Below are 18,889 nucleotides of genomic sequence, written 5' to 3'. Positions count from 1 at the left end.
CTTTTATTAATGGTTCATAAAATGCTTTAATTACCGTAAAGTCTCAAAGGCTCTGTCTGGAATTTTTTAAAAATACCTTCTCTGACAGCTTAATAAATCAAAAGGAAGTGCTATTCAGAAATGCCAGGATATATATATAGAGGAATTACCTTCTGTTTCTTTCTAATGTGATGTCAAGTAATCATCTGAGAACAAAAATTTCCATTTAAAATTTGATGGGGTAGGGGGCAGTGAGAAAATACGGTTCATAGTGACTATTTCTACAGAAAATATTATCTTAAAATTTTTGTGATTCATGACTTAGAGACTATTCACCTTCAGTTTTAAGATGCAGTCTCGAGTATTGTCTGATTACTCATTTGTACTGTTTTGAGATTGAATATATTTGCACTGCTGTCATTGTGATTTGTTCTGTATTTGGAAGTTAGATACCTCATCATAACGTGTCTGATTCAGCTTCAATAGTGACAAAGATTAAGGGTCTAGTTTGTAAATTCAAAAATAGTTCTACAAAAAGATAGGCTCAGATAAAACGACATAAGATTCAAGTTTCTGATAAGCTCATGTGCATAGTGACACACATAATATCCATCTAGTCATCCATCACTGTTTTTCATTCAGCGATATGATTTTTGTTAGAGAGAAATTAATCAGTCTGATGCAAATATGTCCACTGCTGATATTCAGCCAAGATGAAATGTCTGTTAGGAAATTAGTTCACTCTTTTATAGATGTGATCTGTCATTGCAACTGATGGCTAGCTTTTCTTCCTCTGTGGCTAGCAGAAGATTAAATGCTGAAATTTAATATTATGCTGGTGTCCGCCTCTTGGAATTTGAATGTTGGATTGGAGATGGTATAAGCAATTCCTTCACATCCAATGTCTTCCTTGCTTATATGAGACCATGACTCCCTTTATTGCACATACAGCTCAGGGCAAGCACAGAGTTGTGTGTGGGTGGCTACATACCCATATCCAGTGGCAGCAGTTCAGCTATTCTTAGCTTGGAAAAGGGGCAAGCAACCCTAGAAGAAGATTAGGAAGATTAAAACAAAAATAATAGTTTGCAAGACAGAAATAAGAGCATGAGTGTTGCGTATCTGCGGAAGTACCAGCTGTGGAGGATGGCTGAGCTGACACGAGGATCTGCCAATTCTTCCTGTGGAAAGAGATGCTTCAGTGTCTGTTTGCCTTGTTCTCTGAAGTGAGAGTAGCAGTAAGGCTTCTGCTGTAGGTTCATTTCTTCTTCCGCTGAAGAAACTTACCCTTTGTCTTTGAAAAACGGACTCTTTGTCCTACAAATGCTTTAATTTGATAGTGAATTTTTGGCTTGATTTTACCAATAGAAAGTTATAGAAGTTATTATAAAATAAATTACTCAGGTTGAGCAAGTTACTGTTGAGAAGGAGAGGTATGTCACTGAGCATCTTCACTCAAAACTCAAGTTCACAACTTCACTCAAGTTTCTCCTTGAACAGAAGATTACATTTACATTATGTTTGCTTTTCCAGAAAAAGGAATCTGTGATTTGAACAAAGAAAAGTGCAGAAGAAGAATCTGCAGGCTGGACTCAAGGACTCATCGGTGTAAATGTTCTAGTGGTTTTGTTTTAAGTCGAAATAAACAGTTTTGTGAAGGTAATACATAGATCTACTCTTAGCTTTATTCCACCAGATAAAAAGATTCCTCTGCTCTTTTACTTCAAGGTGACATGTCAGTTTAGTGGCCTTCCCTGTGCTAATGCAGTCTAAAAGTAGACATACAAAAATGCCACAAATGCTGTCCTTGTGAGAAATGTTGGTCTTAGCTTAAGGAGTTGTCATTCTTATGGATCCTGATAAAACTTAGAATGGATTGCATCACTGAAGGTGAAATGTTGAAAGATATTGTAACACGATGGCTGTTTTAAACCTCACGTTTAAAAACTGCATTAATTCCTAACAAGTTTGAGTGTGCATTGCTTTAATAAAAATCTAGTATTATTAATTTTTGTCAACATATGACTTTTAGAAGCATCTTTTTCACCACATGACCAAAGTTGGATAGATGTAAAGGCATCAAAATTATGAGCTTAAAACACTTACAGCAGCCATACAATTCTCAGGAAATCAGCCAGAATTGTTTTCCAAAATGAATCTTCTAAACCACTTCCCCATTTTGAGAATTTTTCTCAAGTCATGTTGGAGCCATTTTTAAAAAAAAGATTATTTTTTTTTGTCAGAAGGAAGTATCTAATGAGAATTTTTAGGGTGCACACAGGATTCTGGCACTGGAATCTGTATGAGAAGGCATACTTTGCCTCTGGACATATATGCTGAGCATATACAGCCTGAATATATTGCTTGAAGATTTTTGAAACTTGTCTGAATTTGGTCTGAAGACTTGCTTTTTAAAAAAGTATTTAGTAGGACCAACATATCTTGTAAAATGAATGGGAAATAAAGAGATTTTTTGAAGACTGTTAGGCTTTGTTAATTCAATTCCATGATGTTGGCTGATGATCATATTCTGACACAGTGAGTGCTTCTTTTGGCAGATATCAATGAATGTGGCTTCTGGAATCATGGCTGTACTCTGGGGTGTGTGAACATCCCTGGTTCCTATTATTGCACCTGCCCAAGAGGTTTTGTTCTGCTGCCTGATAGGAAAACTTGTCATGGTAAGTATGTAGACAAAGATGTCTACAGTACGATTGGATATAAGGAAGAAATGTTTTATGATGAGGGTGATAAAGCAGTGGCACAGGTTGCTCAGAAAGGTGGAGGATGACCCATCCCTGGAGACACCCAAGGTCAGGCTGGAGGGGCTGATGGGGCTGTAGGTGTCCCTGTTTTGTCCCCTGTTGCAGGGAGTTGGGCCAGATGACCTTTAAGGGTCCCTTCCAATTCAAACAATTCTGTGATTTTATTATATTGGAGGCAGTCCTTGTATAACTCTGAAACGTCTGAAAGTTTTGCTTGTTGCATTGCTTTTCTCCTTTACTATACAAGTAGGACTAGCTTAAACTGTGTGTACCAAAGACAGATGACATTTTTAAGGAAGTAAGGCACACACGAGTAATCACATGTGAGCCTCTTGTGGACCAAAGCGGATTGAGGTTTCATGCATCTGTGTATCCGATTCTAGATGCCTGCATGGAGCACTCGAGTTAGGGCCCTAAGTTTTGCAGTGTTTGCTGAGTTGCTTGCCAGCTGGCAACATCTTTTCTTCCATAATTCAGTGTTGTGTATACTAGGCCTACAAATGAGTCGAGTTTTTCTAGGACATAAAATGTGAAATTGAACAAAGTTCTTCAGGTCTTGGGATATATCCCATCACTTTTCTACTTTGGAAGAGACATGTAAGGGTCTTTATTCCTTGTTTCCACAAAAATTAAACATTGCTATATGCTCTCTTTAGAAGTGCCAGTGCACAGCAGTGAGTTCAGTACGGATTGTGGCAGGACATAGGGTGTATTAAATATCAATACTAATGTCTAAATATAACCATACAGTCTATTGTTTTTTAAAAACTCCAAGAGGCATTACCTTAGCCAGGTATAGGACTCAGGGATCTAAGCATAGGTGTCCAGGCTGTGGGAGATGGCTGCATGAGGCAGTCAGATGTGACTGAACACCTGCAGCCAGCAGCTGTTGGGTGGTACTATGTCCCCATGTGTCCAAGATGACTAACTTAAACTCTACGCCTACAGTTTGGGTTCCTCAAATTAGATAGAAAATGCTATTTTTCTAACATACGTTAGGGATGTGGCATGGGTAGTATAACTCCATAACCACTGGAACATAAGGCAGATATGTCACTGTCTATGCACCTTGAGATTGTCTTGTATGCAGCTGTTCATCCAGAACCACATGCTCTGGTGGGAAATAAACATGAGATTGGTTTCTTCACCCTCTTCACTGTGCCTAAAGGGTTAGAGCAATCCAGTTCAGAGCACAGCTGTCTGGGAGGAGTATTTGCAACAGCTACAGCCCATTTAAGCTAGTGTATGCAGCTGGTTCAAAGAAGCAGCTATGTGAAACCTGTGTTAGTTCCAGGGGGTGTTCCAGCTGCCATGTGGTGCTGAAATGGGGCTGCAAAGAGATGCAGCGCTGCAGAGCAGAGGTGGAAGGAGAGGATCCCATGGAACTGGTCATGAGTTCCAAAGAGGGAGTCACTGTTTTTTCCTTATTGTCTTCATATTTTTCACATTAAGTTTGACTTCCTTTTATATTGGAAACTTGATCCACGTTTGATAAAGTGTAAAAGTGATCATTTTCTTATCTATTTCTATTTTAATCTCATTCCTTCATAAAAATTTGTAAATTTTAGCCTGGTGAGTCTAAGGGCTGCATGACTCAGCAGTAAGTTTGGGTTTTCCTTTCCTGTAATTAAGAGAGTGTAAAATATTTGGAAGGAGGAAAAAAAAACCAAACAACCAAATAACAGCTATGAAAATGTTAACACACCTTTTGAAGGAGGTTTAGTAAAAATTTCTTCTATCATTTATGATTATCTTTTTTCCTCTTTAAATTACTGTAGAGCTAATTTCCTGTTTAAATAACGACACTGAATGCAGCCATGGTTGCCTTCAGACATCTAAAGGGCCTGTTTGCTTTTGTCCTGAAGGATCTGTACTCAAAGAGGATGGCAAAGCATGCACGGGTAAGTGTTTAACATTTTTATAGTGGTAATGACTGCCAAACTCTATTTGTTCTTGGCAGAGAGAACTAGAAGTAAATGATGGCACTTTACAGTCATTTTGCACAGCTGTAAATGATTGTACAAGATAGGAGGCAATGGAAAGTCTGGCTCTTTGAGCACTGAGATGTGCAATATTCATCTTCATTTTTAATAGATGCTTACTAGTAACAACATTCAATATTTACAGGCCAAATTCTTCCGCTGTCAGCACAAAACAAGGCATCTCCCAGATATTGGTTGCAGGTGGCATTTACAGTTTATATTTGAGAGGAATCATACAAAATCAGGGCTTGGGTGAAATCTGAAGATGACTTTATCAACATTACACAACCCAGGTTCTGAGTCACTTTAACTTGCAGCAATTTCATCTAGTTAGCCACAAATGGCATTTTTGGAGTTAGAGTATTTGGAGAAGTTCCACCTACTCATCTGTCATTCCACGTTCTAGTGGCTCTCCAAATTCAGGAGGCTGTACTTTTTAGCTGTGTTTTTGTAAGCCTAGGGATCAAGACAGCACAGCTAATGCCAATCTCATGCCTGGACAAATCTCCTTTCTCTTTTACAACTGCGACTTACTTTGCACTGTACCATATACATGTAGCAATGTTGCCTTTTTGCTGGTGATGCTCCACTGAGTAAGCTCAGGCTGGAATTGTACAGCCCAAGAAGAATGAATGGTTTCCTTTCATTTTACCTAAAATTTTGCCTTGTTCTATTAGAAAGTCACTGTATTTCACCAGTTCATCATCCTAGATTAATTAACTTGGAGAATAGTGTTGATTAGCTGCTGCTTTGCATGGAGTGCCATCTCTGATATAATTTGTTACTGTTTTATTTTGGATGAGATTTCCATGGTTGAAAAAGTTCTCAAAACCAGTCGACGCATGGAAGCCTGATCACATATCCCAACCCCATGCACTCCCACCTCGTGTCCTGAATTTTCAGGAAAGGTTCAAGGAGAAGCTGAAACTGTATTTCATTTCACTTGACTTCTGCTTCCAACATGAGGCTTTTCACAATTCTGTCCATCACGGAGAGTTTATACTGTAGAAATCCTAATCAGAGTGAATTACTCGCTTACTTATACTTACAATTTTGTATTTTTTCCTTAGGATGGCAAAGTTAAAATTTTCCAATGCTCTGTTTAAGGTTGCACGTCTCCAGATAATGGTGGCTGTAGCCAGATATGTTCTTCTTTAAGCCCATTCTCCTGGGAGTGTGCTTGCTTTCCTGGATATAAGCTTCAACGTGACAGAAAGCACTGCACTGCTATAGGTCAGTATCTTGATAAGCCTGCTTATTTCTGCCAATGAAAACAAAAATGTTTCAGAGGCTTTTAAAGTGGGTAGCATAACTGGAGTACAATTTTTCACTAGTTCTATATAACTTTGAGCAACACTTAGAAAAATAATATGTTTACTGTCTATCTATGTACTGGTTCTAGCACAATTAATCCTAGCCTTGCTTTTAGCTCTGTAATAAGAGTGTTCACAACGTTCTTTCGGAAAATAGTTTTAGACTGCCAAATTAACTTAATAGATGCATGAGGTTATCTCAGATGTGTGTGAGATTTAAATGTAGGCTCTAGAGGTGAGAGGCTAATAAAACAAAATACTACCAAATTCCTTCTGTCCTTCTCTGCTATGTGCTTAAGACATTTACCTAGCAGTGGAGGTGGAACTATATCTTAATTTCTAATTGTTATATTCAGGTTTTTGTCTCTTCTATCCTCACTTCTTTGTTACTTATGCTTTCACACTTTCAGACCTTCCAGGGACAAAAATTTCATTGCTTGCTTGGCGTTGGCCTCAGGTAATTAATGTAGTTAAGTGAGAATGAAATAATTTGACCTGAAAAGATATGTACATAGTTATACAGAATTGAAAAAAATATACAAAATATTAAAAGAAACAAATGAAGCAGTGCCCAGAACATACTTCAGTAGTTAAGGTATTGGTGATTATAATATTAAGGTGCCAAAAAGAACACAGAGAAACAGAGCATATGCAGGAGCTGTTGTTCCCACCCACAACATCCTATGTAATGATGTAGTCTAGGGAACATTTTGTAGCTGGTAGAATTAACGTATGTGCAATTTTTCTTCACCAGGCCCTCGGCCATTTCTGTTGTTTGCAAACAGCCAAGATATCCGCCGGATCAGTTTTGATGGAACAGATTATGCAAGTTTACTTGACAGGCAGATGGGAGTAGTCTTAGCACTGGATTCTGACCCAGTGGAAAATAAGGTAAGGTATTAAAAATGAGAGGATTTTGAAGTGTTGCAAGGACAAATGGATTGGGCTCTCGTGTGCCTTAACCTTTCTGCTGTCAGTGATCCAGATTACACATTGCTCTGCGTGATGCTCTGTTGCCTGCCCAGGATCGCCACTGGCACAAGATGCCACACACAAGTTGAAGTTTCACCCTTTCCTTACTGCCTTAATGTGTTTATGTTGACACAGCCAATTCACAGGGAATTTGGATTAGTGTATTTTTTTCAGAAGAGCTACATGCCGCAATCCCTTCTAAACCGAGGAGTAATTACCATTACTGAACAAAACTGCTTAATGCTTGCTGGATTTTTTTCTTATTACAAGATATTCCTGTTGGAAAGATGAGTGTCCTCATAGAGAGCAGTTTGTATGGGTGGCCATATCCCAGTGCCCTGCACTTTGCCTGTGGAGTTTAGAAAAGAAGTTCAGATATACTTTGCTGAGTCTCCCATGGCAGATGGTCATTTTTTGGGGATGGTGAAATTTATTTACATTGTTAGAGAGACACAGAAGGGTACTGGATGGTACAGTGAAAGCAATAAGGAGCTCAGTTATGTTGCTGGAAATGTTTCAGGGACCAGATGGACAGAACTAAATAAATGGGAATGTAACTCATGTTACATTCCCAAATAAATGGGAATGTAATGAGAGCCACATTACAGGGTGATCATTTCAGGTGCCACTGGAACATGGCTTCCTGCTGTGAAACAGGGCCCTGTTGGGGAGCTCACAGTTGATCTGCATTGTACCCAGTGTAAATCACCTGCTCTGGTGGCATTAAGCCCCCTTTGCCAAGTGAGCAGGTAGTGACATGATAACATGCTTCCTTTTGCTTGCTCCTGCTTTTGCTTTCTCAGCTGTGCTGCATGTGATGCAGCTGCTTACTGCAACAACTCATAGGGTATTGAGGTGACTGTATGTAGGGCAATTAGGATTTACTGCTAAGCACAAGCAGTCTGCAGCAGTCATCCTGGTTGAAAGACATGTGCCTTTCATTTGGTCAGGAATCACATGTGGCCTGTGCAGATTTTTGAGAATAAGCATTCAGGGAATTTCTGAGATGAAGAAGTTCATTCAAAAAAGAAACAGTGAGATGAGGGAAATAAAGCAGAAAGTACAGTGGGAACTAAATATGCCTCGTGTTATTTCTTCACAGATTTACTTTGCCCACACTGCCTTGAAGTGGATAGAACGAGCTAATCTGGATGGCTCAAATCGTGAAAAAGTTATTCATGGAGCTATAGATATACCCGAAGGCCTTGCCGTGGACTGGATTAACCGTAAATTGTATTGGACAGACCGAGGGTACATGCTCCACAGTGCATTTATGTTGAAGCATGCCATAAGATATTTGGAATAAATGACTGGTGATACAGAAATAGCTGAGATATCACTCTAAATTCAGTAACGTTTCACATTCTGACTGGATAGCTGTAATCTTTGGTATATACACTTGGAAGGATCTTTAAAACCATAATGCAGGAAGTTCATGTTCAGTCTACTATTGTATTTTTATCTTTGTTAAAGGAGCAAGGTTGTGGACTCAGTTGCAAAAAATCTAAAGCATGTACTACATATATATATTTATATGTGTGTGCACAAGTGAATATGTGTATACAGTCGTATATATATATTCACAATGCATGTTTATAAATATATATGGGAGTATTACTGTACTGAGTACATCTCAGGATGGACTCAGTATTGCTGACAGTTAAACTTATGCCCCTTAAAGCTAATGGGCAATTATTTTAAGATAATTTTCTTTGTCAGTTCTCTGTTATTAAAGGGAACTGACCATTGGCAATCAGTATGACTTCATGTCTCAGCTGGTAACCAGTTACATACAGAGAAAGAGAAGTCATTTGTGGTAGAAAGGCGGTGTCAGAACAGAACATGCAATGATGGCTTCTTGAAGAGCAGTCATGATACTCTAACATAACCCATATTTTATTAGTAAAAAAAAAGATAATTTTAAAAGTCCCCATCATAGTCACTGTCCCTGTTAGATATACCCTACTAGTCCACTTCCTTGATATTAGGTACAAACTTGTCTATGCAATCATACTCCCATATAAATATGCCAGAATTTCTTGTGAAATGGGAAATTGTGGTTCTCCAAAAGACAAGATCCAAGGATGTAGCCATGAATTTGTATTTGCTACTTCCTCCTCACTTACGGGTTTTACATGTTTCTATTCCACATGTATAGATACGCAGGCTGCTCTGAAAGTAATGGTTTGTATTTATTTCCATGGAAACCACTACAGGTATAAAGAGCACAATAACACTACTTCATAGAGCAAATTCTCAGCTACAGACCACTATTTTTCAATATAGTCACCACCATTAGCTTTGCATTTTTGCCAGCAGAGGACAAGAGCCTGTATAGTATGACCATAAGCATCTGCACCAGCAGATGTTGTTTCACAACTTCTACAAGAATGATTGCATCGCTGTTGAGAAAATATTGCCTCTGCAGTTCATCTTTCATTGATCCACACAGAATGAAGTCAGAAGGTGCAAAATCTGAACTGTGTGGTGGGTGTGGCAAAGCAGTTCAGCCAAGATGGACTTTGTGCTCCATGGTTTTCAAACTGCAATGAGTCCTCACATTATCGTATTGCAAGAGAAAGGTTGTCTTCTCCTCTTCTTCTGTGACACAGTTTTGCTTCATACACATTTCCATGTTAGACACCATTTTGTCAGACTGCCCCTCTGCTGCCATCTGTCACATGGCCACAACATGGAATAGGATATTGGTGGGAATGTTCAACCTTTACTGCCATATTGCCAACATTCTCCTCTGATACTGTGGGCCAACAAAATAAAATAGGAGACATTACTTTCAGAGCAGCCCTAGTGTATGTTTCTCCTTCCATCCTTGTGTGATCTTTCTTTATGGATTGAGGAAGGCATGGAAAGCGATAGACTTGCTTTCGTGTAGAGGCTGACATTTGTTCAGCAAGATGCAGTTTCTAGGAATGAACATCTACAGTTGTATACTTCACTGCTCTAGATCATAGGAGTGATCAGAAGGACTTTTACTTCTGTCCCTATAAAATAGATACAATGTGTAAGTTGACTGCAGTTTATGGATGGAAAATGCTACAAAATGTACTATTTAAAAAAAGTCTTTACACATTTGATAGTGTCATTCAATTAGGAGCTGTTTTTTCTCCTGACTTCTTTTGAAGTTAAGATTAATCTGTTAGCAATCATAATTCCAACTCATTATTTTTCCCGACAAAGGGGAACTTCAAGTCATCTACACAGCAGCAGCTATTTTATCATCATGTCCTGGACCAGATAATGGAGCTGTAATGTGAATTACTTATAGATAAAAGAACTGGACACTCCATAGCAGCAGGATTACTTATGTCTTTGCAAAGTGATTTCTTACAGTTGGTGCTAAATTAAAGCAATGAAAAAACTTAGTACATTCTGCCTGAAAAAGCAATTAGAAAGATAGCAGGGAGGACCTAACAGTGTCTTATGTGTTGCAGGAAGGCATGCATTGAAAGAAGCAATTTGAATGGAATGCAAAGAAAAATGATCATTTGGGAGGATATCTCTCAGCCCCGAGGGATTGCCATTCACCCATTTGTGAGGTAAGGAGTGATAAACATGTTAATTGTGTAGCAGTTAGCGAGGCTTTTGAAAAATGAGCATGCCAGCCTTGCCCTTTTGGCAGACAAAATCTACATTAAGCCTTACATTGGGACAGTAATTGCCTAGCAGAGTGATGTGAGCTGCAGTGATTTATTGCTGGATTTTTGTTGTGAGTTGCAGCATGATAATTCCTCATTTAGATTAAAGAAATTATAACCAATAAAGATATTGTATGTGGTTGAAACTACAAAGAAGTACAAGCTACTAAAATCATCCTAATTAATAATTTGTTTTTCCATATGTATTGCTGTGAAGAAGGTGTAGACACTTTCAACATATGTGGTTTACAAAGGATTTTTTTATGGCCATATTTCAGTTTCCTCCGAAATCTACTGTTGTGGAGGTGTGTTAATTTAAATACACCTTATATCTTCTTAGATAGTGCTGAGATCACAGAAACCCTGAAATTTTAGGACTATTGATGAAATTCTGACTATTTTAATCAGTGGTGAAATCCCATGGATTTCAACCTGTGTACCTGTAGCAAGGTGGTTTTCAGAATCCTGCTGAGTTTCTTTGTGCTAATATCCTGTTGTTTCTAAGTACTGATGCATGAAACCAAATCAGGGAGGGTGTTTTGTTAGCTTTACTGTGGGCATAGACCTGAGGAAATCTTTCCATAGAGATGGAAGATGGTAGTGGCATTTTGCACAAAGCAGGTCAGTTCAGGAGATTGCTTATCCGAAGTATCAGTAGAGGCATAAAGCTTGCACAGCTTGGAGCAATAGCTACCAGGGGAAAAGAAGGAAACATCACTAAATCTTGTTTTGTTAGTGGTGAGAGGAGTGACAATGTCCGTAACTGTAAAGCCAGTGCTGAAGAGGAATCTGAGATAGAAGAAAGACTATCAAGAACACTGATCCATGCATTGGCTACAGCAAAACTACTTGTGTAAATAAAGCTAAGTGAATCCAGGGGTATCTCTGTAAACCTGAAAAAGATAGCTAACGCCTTGGGCTGAGTCCAAACTCTGAAAGTAATTTCTGGGTTTAGCAGTCTCTGTTTTGAGCTGTTTGCACTGTTCCTTAAAAAAAAAGTCAGCGTTCACTTTGTAACACTCAGAACTCCTGAGAGAGACTCTGAGAATCACAAAGTTAGTTATTAAAAGATGAGGCAAGATCTGTCACTGGTTTGGTTTTTTAAGACAGTTTGAGGACTCTTGCTTGCTCTCCATGGGTGGTGGGTAACTTTGCATGAGTGCATTGTTCCACCATTGTTCAGCCAACCAGCTTGGTAATGCGTCAAGTCTTCTATTGCCTGACTGTGCTATGCCGCTACCAGCTCTTGTGGAAAGTGCAAAAAGCAGACTGGAGGACTAGGCTGGATAGGAGCTGTTTTGGAAGGTTTTGTGCTGACAAACATAGCAGGGGTTCTGCATAAGTTCCAGTGTAATCAGCTGGAATCTTATGTCAAGTTATAAAAGATCAGCAGCCAATATATTTGTTTGAAGCAAGCACCTTTCATTGTTCTTCTTGAAAGAATGCTACAGAGAAAATAACAATCACTTCCTTACTGACTCCCTGTTTGTGTTTTGTTTTCTAAAGGAGATTATTCTGGACTGAAATGGGCATCCATCCCCAGATTGCCAGCTCTTCGTTAGAAGGCATAGATCGTCGGGTTATAGCCAGCATAGGTCTTGTGCATCCCAGTGGAATAGCTCTTGACTACTTAGCCAACAAGTTGTACTGGTGCGATGCTAAGCAGTCAGTGGTTGAGAGTGCAAATCTGGATGGTTCGGGTCGTCGAATTCTTGCACAGAATGATGTAGGTGAGACTTTGGGAGTGATAATTACCTATTGCTTCTTGTCAGTGTGCATGTATATGTGCATATGTGACTATGTACGGGAGCTCTTGGTTGCTGCTGGCTGGCTGCGTATCCCTTGCAACTCTATATTGAAGTTAATGGCATTACTTAATTCTCTAATCTGTCAACCAAATGACATTTATTGATCTGTTTTAACAAAAGAACACCTTTCTGACAATCTCTGCTTTTCCATATCAGCCATTTTGCATTATGTAGAGACCTTTTCTGCCTTCCCCACAAAAATGAAAAGAAGGGAAAAGTTAACTGTGTTTTGCTTGTTCCATGCATGGCTGCTTAGTTTAAATCAAGTCTTACTGTATTTATTGCGCCAGTGAGTTAATATTGTCATAAGCCAGAAGACAATCTTGGCCATTAAGGCCCCTTGAACCTGCATCTGCAGTGTTGAACACTGGAAGAATTCTAAACACACAATAGACGTTGAATGAAAGAATGATTTGTGCTGTATGCTGGTAGTTGTTATTGCTGAGATTGCTATTGTTTGACATGTAATTGATTTTTTTTCTGGAGCAAGAAAAAAAAGTATTAGTAATGAGGAACTGATATTGTACCACATTTAAAGTAAACCATGTGTTTGAAAATCTCATATATGGCAAATTAATTTCTGAAGAGGCCAATTCCCTTTTGTGCTTGATAACTCTCTGGGGACCAGATTTTTTTTTGTAGGTTTACATACAAAACATGGGCAGAATGAGGATTCTTGGTTCAGCAGCATGATTGGTGTGTTGAACTACTGCTCTTCTGGGCTCTGCTTTGTGAAGACTTGTGTTCATTCCCAACCCAGCTGCCCTCCAACTTGTTTGGAGGTGAGCAGGGTGAGATCTAGGAGGAAGCATTATTCTGCAGTCTGTAGGATATTCAAAATCCTGGGCAGTGTGATCTTGCCAACATCTCTTGCCCTGCTGTATATTCTGCTGTACACTCCTCCTTGCAGCTGACTTGAGAAGAAAGGCCTTAAATTCTATTGAATGTCTCACTTTCTTTTTCTGAAAGAACAGGGCAATGTGTCTTTTGGCTGGATATCCGAAAGAAGTTTTTTACAGTAAGTGAAGTGAGGCAGTGGCACAAGTTGCCCAAAGAGATGGTCATACCCTGTCCCTGGAGACATCTCTGGTCAGGCTCTGAGCACCTGATGGAACTGCAGGTATCCCTGTTCAGGGGAGTTGGACGAGGTGACTGTTTAGCGGTCCCTTCCAACTCAAATGAACCTATGATTCTGTAATACTAGTGCTTCAGTAGGAATTTTTATTACAGCAGCTCCCTCTAGTGCCCTTGTACTGAGAATTCATTTAGTCTAGTTGCACGTGAAATAGGTAAGATTAGTTCTGCTCTTCTCCTAGCCCTATTTCCAACTTTAAGTAAAACAGCTTGTAAGCACTTCCCCAAGGTAGTAAATATCATGATCATTCATTTTCTTTGTATAGTGGTTTGAGTTTTGGAAAGGCTTCTGCTTACATGTAACTATTAACTTTCCTCTTCCTGGTATCTCCATTAATGATATTGTGTCTCTATGTTTAATCCATAATATCTTTACAAATGAAGAGTTGAAATGGAAACAACATATAAATTTTGTGCTAGTTGCTCAAATTTCATGGAAAGAAGAGCTAAGAACAACGTCCAGTGATTTTTACAGCTCAGTGGGGGTGGTGAAGTGCTAGGAGAATAAAAATATACTCTTTAATTTAACATTTAAAAACAATTATGAAATATCTTAGAAATTTTCTTACGTAGTATTTTTTTCCAGTTTATTTGTGGTGTGCATTTAAGATATATCAACATATACTACTTCTCCAAGGATCTAATTTATCTAATTTACTTGTTTTTTTTGGCTCTGATTTTTGCAAAAAAATTACCTGTAGGGATCTCACATTCATTACTGAAGCTAAACATCATCTAGTTGAGGCTTACATCCAAAAATAATAACACAGAGCATAACATCTTGTGTCTAAAAGAAACACCTCTCAGTGAGGCTCAGACAGAATTCAGAATGTGGGTGAGGACCAGGAGGAAACAAATGTGATTCAGAAAGGTAGAATACCCCTCTCAGACCAGTGAGACATCCATGAAAAATCAAGATGTGTTCTTAACTTCCACTTCAAAAAATTTGTTCATGGGCTATCCTGAAATCAGGAGATTTCTAAATGAGTAGAAAGACTAATGGCAGTTTTCTACCACAACAGAGATACCGAAAACAGAATAGTTTTGCAAAGATTTTTATGTCTACCTTTATATGTGAAAATGCCCCTAGGACTCTGAATTGCTGAGTTCCTCTTGGGAAGTCAAACTAGGGATCTGAAGTCTTCTTCAGATAGTGTTGTGCTACCAAGGGAAAATTTATGTACTGAGCTGAGTTGGGATTTCTATTACCTGCTGTTATTCTGCTGAGAATAAGAGTAACAAGTGCCTGTGATCCATCATTCGTGGATACTTGGTGCTCCTCATGAGAACATCGAAGTGGAGAAGTCATTATGAAGAAGTAGACTATTATGCAGATACTGATCTTATAAACTTGGTTTCTTGTGTATGTTCTACAGATGTGGAAATGAGGAATCTTGTTTATTTCTAGGCCACCCCTTTGCTGTAGCGGTGTTTGAGGATCACCTTTGGCTTTCAGACTGGGCTAGGCCATCACTAATGAGGGTCGACAAGAAGACCGGGCAAAACAGGGTACGTCTTCGAGGCAGCATGCTGAGACCCTCATCAATGGTTGTAGTTCATCCTTTGGCGAAACCAGGTATACTGCAAAAATTGAGCAGTCATTCCATTCCAGCCTCCTCTTGATGTTCACTGATGTCGATATAATAGATGTTCTCATGTCCTTGGGGAGAGGATTATCTTCTCAGAAACAGGTCCTTTAAAGGCCTCTCACAGTTCAACTGACATTCATTGAAAGCATCATCTGGGCATGTGTCCAGGAATATTAACAAATTTTTTGTATTTATGATCATGCCCAAGAATATATGCTCATCAACTACCACAAAGCTACCACAGATTTGTAATTCCTATTTATTTTAGTTTACTAGCACCCCTCTCACAAAAAGTAATGAAATATAACATGGAGAAAGATTTTGTAATTTATAATTTATATTAGTTTTTGATCAAATAATTTGATTTTCTGTTCAGAACAATCTCCCTGTAAGCAGAAAAAAATATCATGTAATTCAGTAGACCATGACTGAGAGAAGATAATCACAGGTTCCTCATGCCCTTGTAGTGTTCTTTCGGGTGATGTTAGGACTCTAAAAATTAAAGAAGAGATAATAAGAAAATAATAATACAATAATAAAAGGTCACACATTTGTTAAAAAGAGAGTATGCGAATCTGCTTTCATGCTAGTGGCTAGGTGATAATATTTATGCTTTAATATGTACATCTGTTTTTACCTAAAAAAAAAAAAAAAAAAAAAAAAAAAAAGCCAAAGAACACCCATTAGAAACCTACTAGCTTTTCTGTCCTTACTGTGTTTCCTACTGCTCTAACTCTGCATGGCTAAGAGGAGATATTGACTGAAGAAACAGCTTGTTAAGTTGCCTGGTTTTCTTCATTAGGGGCAAATCCTTGCCTTCATATGAATGGAGGCTGTGATCAGATCTGTGAAAACAATTTTGGAGTTACCCATTGCATGTGCCACCCAGGATTTGGGAAAACTCAAGATGGAAAAACCTGTCAGCCTCTGAATGCTTCTAATGTGACAGCAGGTACAATCCCCTAATTCAAGAAAAAGACCCCCTTAAAGAATCTGGCAAATAACATTGAAAAACGTTCACCTTCCATTACATAATGAATGATAGCTTCTCTGAAGAATGAAAATGCACATTTTCCACTGTATGTAATATAGTTTCATGCTGCTTCTCACCTTTTCTCTCTCTCTCTCTCTCTCTCTTTTTTTTTTTTTTTTTTTTTTTTGTTCCAAGGAGGCTGAATTATTCAAATTTTGTAACTTTTGATGCATTGATTTATGGTACTTCCGTATCTTTGGTTAGAATGTTGTGATTAGAACTGTCAAAAAACTTCACAAGGGCCACTAGTAAAACTGGCAGCCAATTGAAATGACATGGCTCAGGTGAATAGCTTGAATATAGATACTGCAGAAAGATTAGAACATTTACACAGTACCAAAGCTTACATGAGTGGAAACTTCTTTACTGTATCTGTTGAGAGAACTCTGCTTTCCAGCCCTACCCTTGTACTCTGTTTTGAACTGAGACACCCTGGGTTCACAGTTGGCAGCTCTGTCCCTGCTCTCCACAGATTTGTTGTCTCCTATCTGAACATGCAACTCCTTCTGAGGAATTAATGCATCTAAGATACTTTTTCATGAATGCTTTATTCTATTTGCAAGAAACAAATAGAACAAATTTCCTTTAAGAAGCACTGGGATGTTGTCCTAGGACAATAACGTGTAGTCTGACCACTGCAAATTTTCCTTGACATTATCTGTGAGAGAGATGTCTGTAGTGCTGACGTAGTTGGATTCTTTGTTCTTTGTATTTGAAAAAAACACCAATAAGTGGTTTCAGTAATAATATGAACCCAGAAACAGATTAGCCTGTGTAGGAAATGATTTTTATTTAAAAAAAAAACAACACTGTGATGACTGTAAAGTAGAACAATGATAGAAAATCAGAAAGTTAGATCAGTAAATGTAAATAGTCTGTGTCACTTTTTTCTTCTCTTTTCAGAAACTATCTCTATGCAGAAGGAGGCAGGTCCAATGCTAACACTAAAGACCCCCCTCCAGAGCACGTGGAGCAATGCAGTATTTAAGGGTATAGAAAATGGAGAAAAGAAGAAAATTGAAGATTTTTTGATGGCTGAAATCATGATATCAGGTAGAGTCTGAAAATTGTCATCCTTCAACAAGAAATAATGTCCTAAAGGAAGAAAGACTCAAGCCAAGACTAATGGTGTTCTTAATGCCCTTACGACAAGAGTGGTCTATAATTATAATTATAATATAATAATAATAATTGCCATATAAAACTGCTTTTTTATTTGTCTTTGTGGTGCTTTGATATGTCAACAAAACTTGATAATATTATCCAGGCCTAAATAAAATTCAATAGCAGTCACTGTGCTTCAAACTAGGACCCAATGTTTTTCTAATTGATTTTATTCTGCTATAATTCCTTCTTTGATCCATACAAATATATGTATATTTTGTGCTATAGATGAAGATGACTGCGCTGCACTAGAATGTGATGCCAATGCACAGTGTGTTTTGCTGGAAGATGGTGCTGTGTGCCAGTGTTTGAAAGGATTTGCCAGGAAGGGCAAATCATGCTATGGTAATGAAAAACACAACCTTCAGGAAAAACGTAGATGTCTGTAAAAGAAGAAAGACAATTTTTTCTCCCATTGACAGCTCTGCTGTGTGAACCATTACAAAAAGGTCATGAGATCACTTGTTTTGGAATGGTTGATGAGCAGAGAGCATGTGAGATGAAATGGCTGATTATCACACAGCTTATTTTCCCCTGAATGTGAGCGTTAATCCTATTAATATTAACGAGCAATAATGGAGATAATAGGAATAAAACCCTGGAGTATTTATTTGTAAAAATTGTCCAATTATAAAAACTCAGTCCATGGACATGAGAGTTGATGTATAATTTAAAAGTACATGCTAAGAAATCTCTTAAAAGTTAGTATTCCTGATACAGTATTTGTATGAAAGGGCTGTTTCTGTTTTTGTCTAGCTCTGTAGAGAAGCTAATAATCAAACAATTTGCTGATTAAAGATCCCTCTCTTCAAAAAAAATTTTTGGACTTGCATTCCAAAAGGCATCAGAAACAGAACGAATTACCTCTTTTTGTTCAAGCATCGAGACTCACAGGAGTCTATTTTTATACAGAAAGGGGGGGAAAAAAAGGGAAAAAGTGAGGTGGTTTGGGTGAAAATTCTATTTTCAATGACCTGTGGTACAAATTTTTTACACTCTTCCTCCTTCAGCACAAAATTTGTCTCTGAGTAGAGGTTAAGACGGTAAGGATATAAGAATGATTTTGAATGGGATAATTCCATCCCAATAGGATTATTTTTGAAGCAAATGTTTTTTGTGGAACATCTGGGTCTGCAGCTGAAAGCAGCTCTTTGATTTTTCAGGCTCTTTAGAGCATCCTTGGAAAATTTCATACCAAAAAAAGAACAAAAAGTCCCTCTCTTTACTTCATGCGTACAAATGATAGGTAACAGCATCATCTGAGAGAGATGATGATTTCATGACCCACATGTCCCTTCTCCCTGTTTCGTCTCACAGATGTCGATGAGTGTGCTGCAAATATGGATCACTGTAATCGAAACCTGTCAGGGTGTATCAACACTGAAGGGGGCTATGTCTGTAAATGCCTGGAGGGCTACATGGGAGATGGGCTCCATTGTGAAGGTATGGGAGTGCACAAGGACTGTGCTGCTTCTGGAGATTGGTGTGGGAGGA

General features: G+C 38.4%; 1 protein-coding gene across 2 annotated transcripts in view; it reads left to right on the top strand.

Annotated features, from left to right (window-relative positions):
* The window catches only part of EGF (epidermal growth factor), a 56,337-nt gene that overhangs the window by 18,486 nt on the left and 18,962 nt on the right, over positions 1-18,889 (top strand). The window contains exons 7-19 of one of the 2 annotated variants that reach the window (XM_003205738.5): positions 1,513-1,638; positions 2,538-2,660; positions 4,523-4,645; positions 5,834-5,959; positions 6,794-6,930; positions 8,114-8,262; positions 10,464-10,568; positions 12,174-12,397; positions 15,018-15,185; positions 16,001-16,150; positions 17,135-17,284; positions 17,624-17,740; positions 18,713-18,838. In XM_003205738.5, the coding sequence (XP_003205786.2) occupies positions 1,513-1,638; positions 2,538-2,660; positions 4,523-4,645; positions 5,834-5,959; positions 6,794-6,930; positions 8,114-8,262; positions 10,464-10,568; positions 12,174-12,397; positions 15,018-15,185; positions 16,001-16,150; positions 17,135-17,284; positions 17,624-17,740; positions 18,713-18,838 (1,824 nt within the window). The remainder of the gene's footprint in view (positions 1-1,512; positions 1,639-2,537; positions 2,661-4,522; positions 4,646-5,833; positions 5,960-6,793; positions 6,931-8,113; positions 8,263-10,463; positions 10,569-12,173; positions 12,398-15,017; positions 15,186-16,000; positions 16,151-17,134; positions 17,285-17,623; positions 17,741-18,712; positions 18,839-18,889) is intronic. The other variant, XM_085222902.1, reaches the window with a different exon arrangement.

Source organism: Meleagris gallopavo, chromosome 4, assembly GCF_905368555.1.
Source record: "Meleagris gallopavo chromosome 4, MGAL_WU_HG_1.1, whole genome shotgun sequence".
In the NCBI taxonomy this organism is placed as follows: Eukaryota; Metazoa; Chordata; class Aves; order Galliformes; family Phasianidae; genus Meleagris; species Meleagris gallopavo.
Note: the sequence above shows the minus strand (reverse complement) of the source record. Positions and strands in the feature narration are given on the sequence as shown.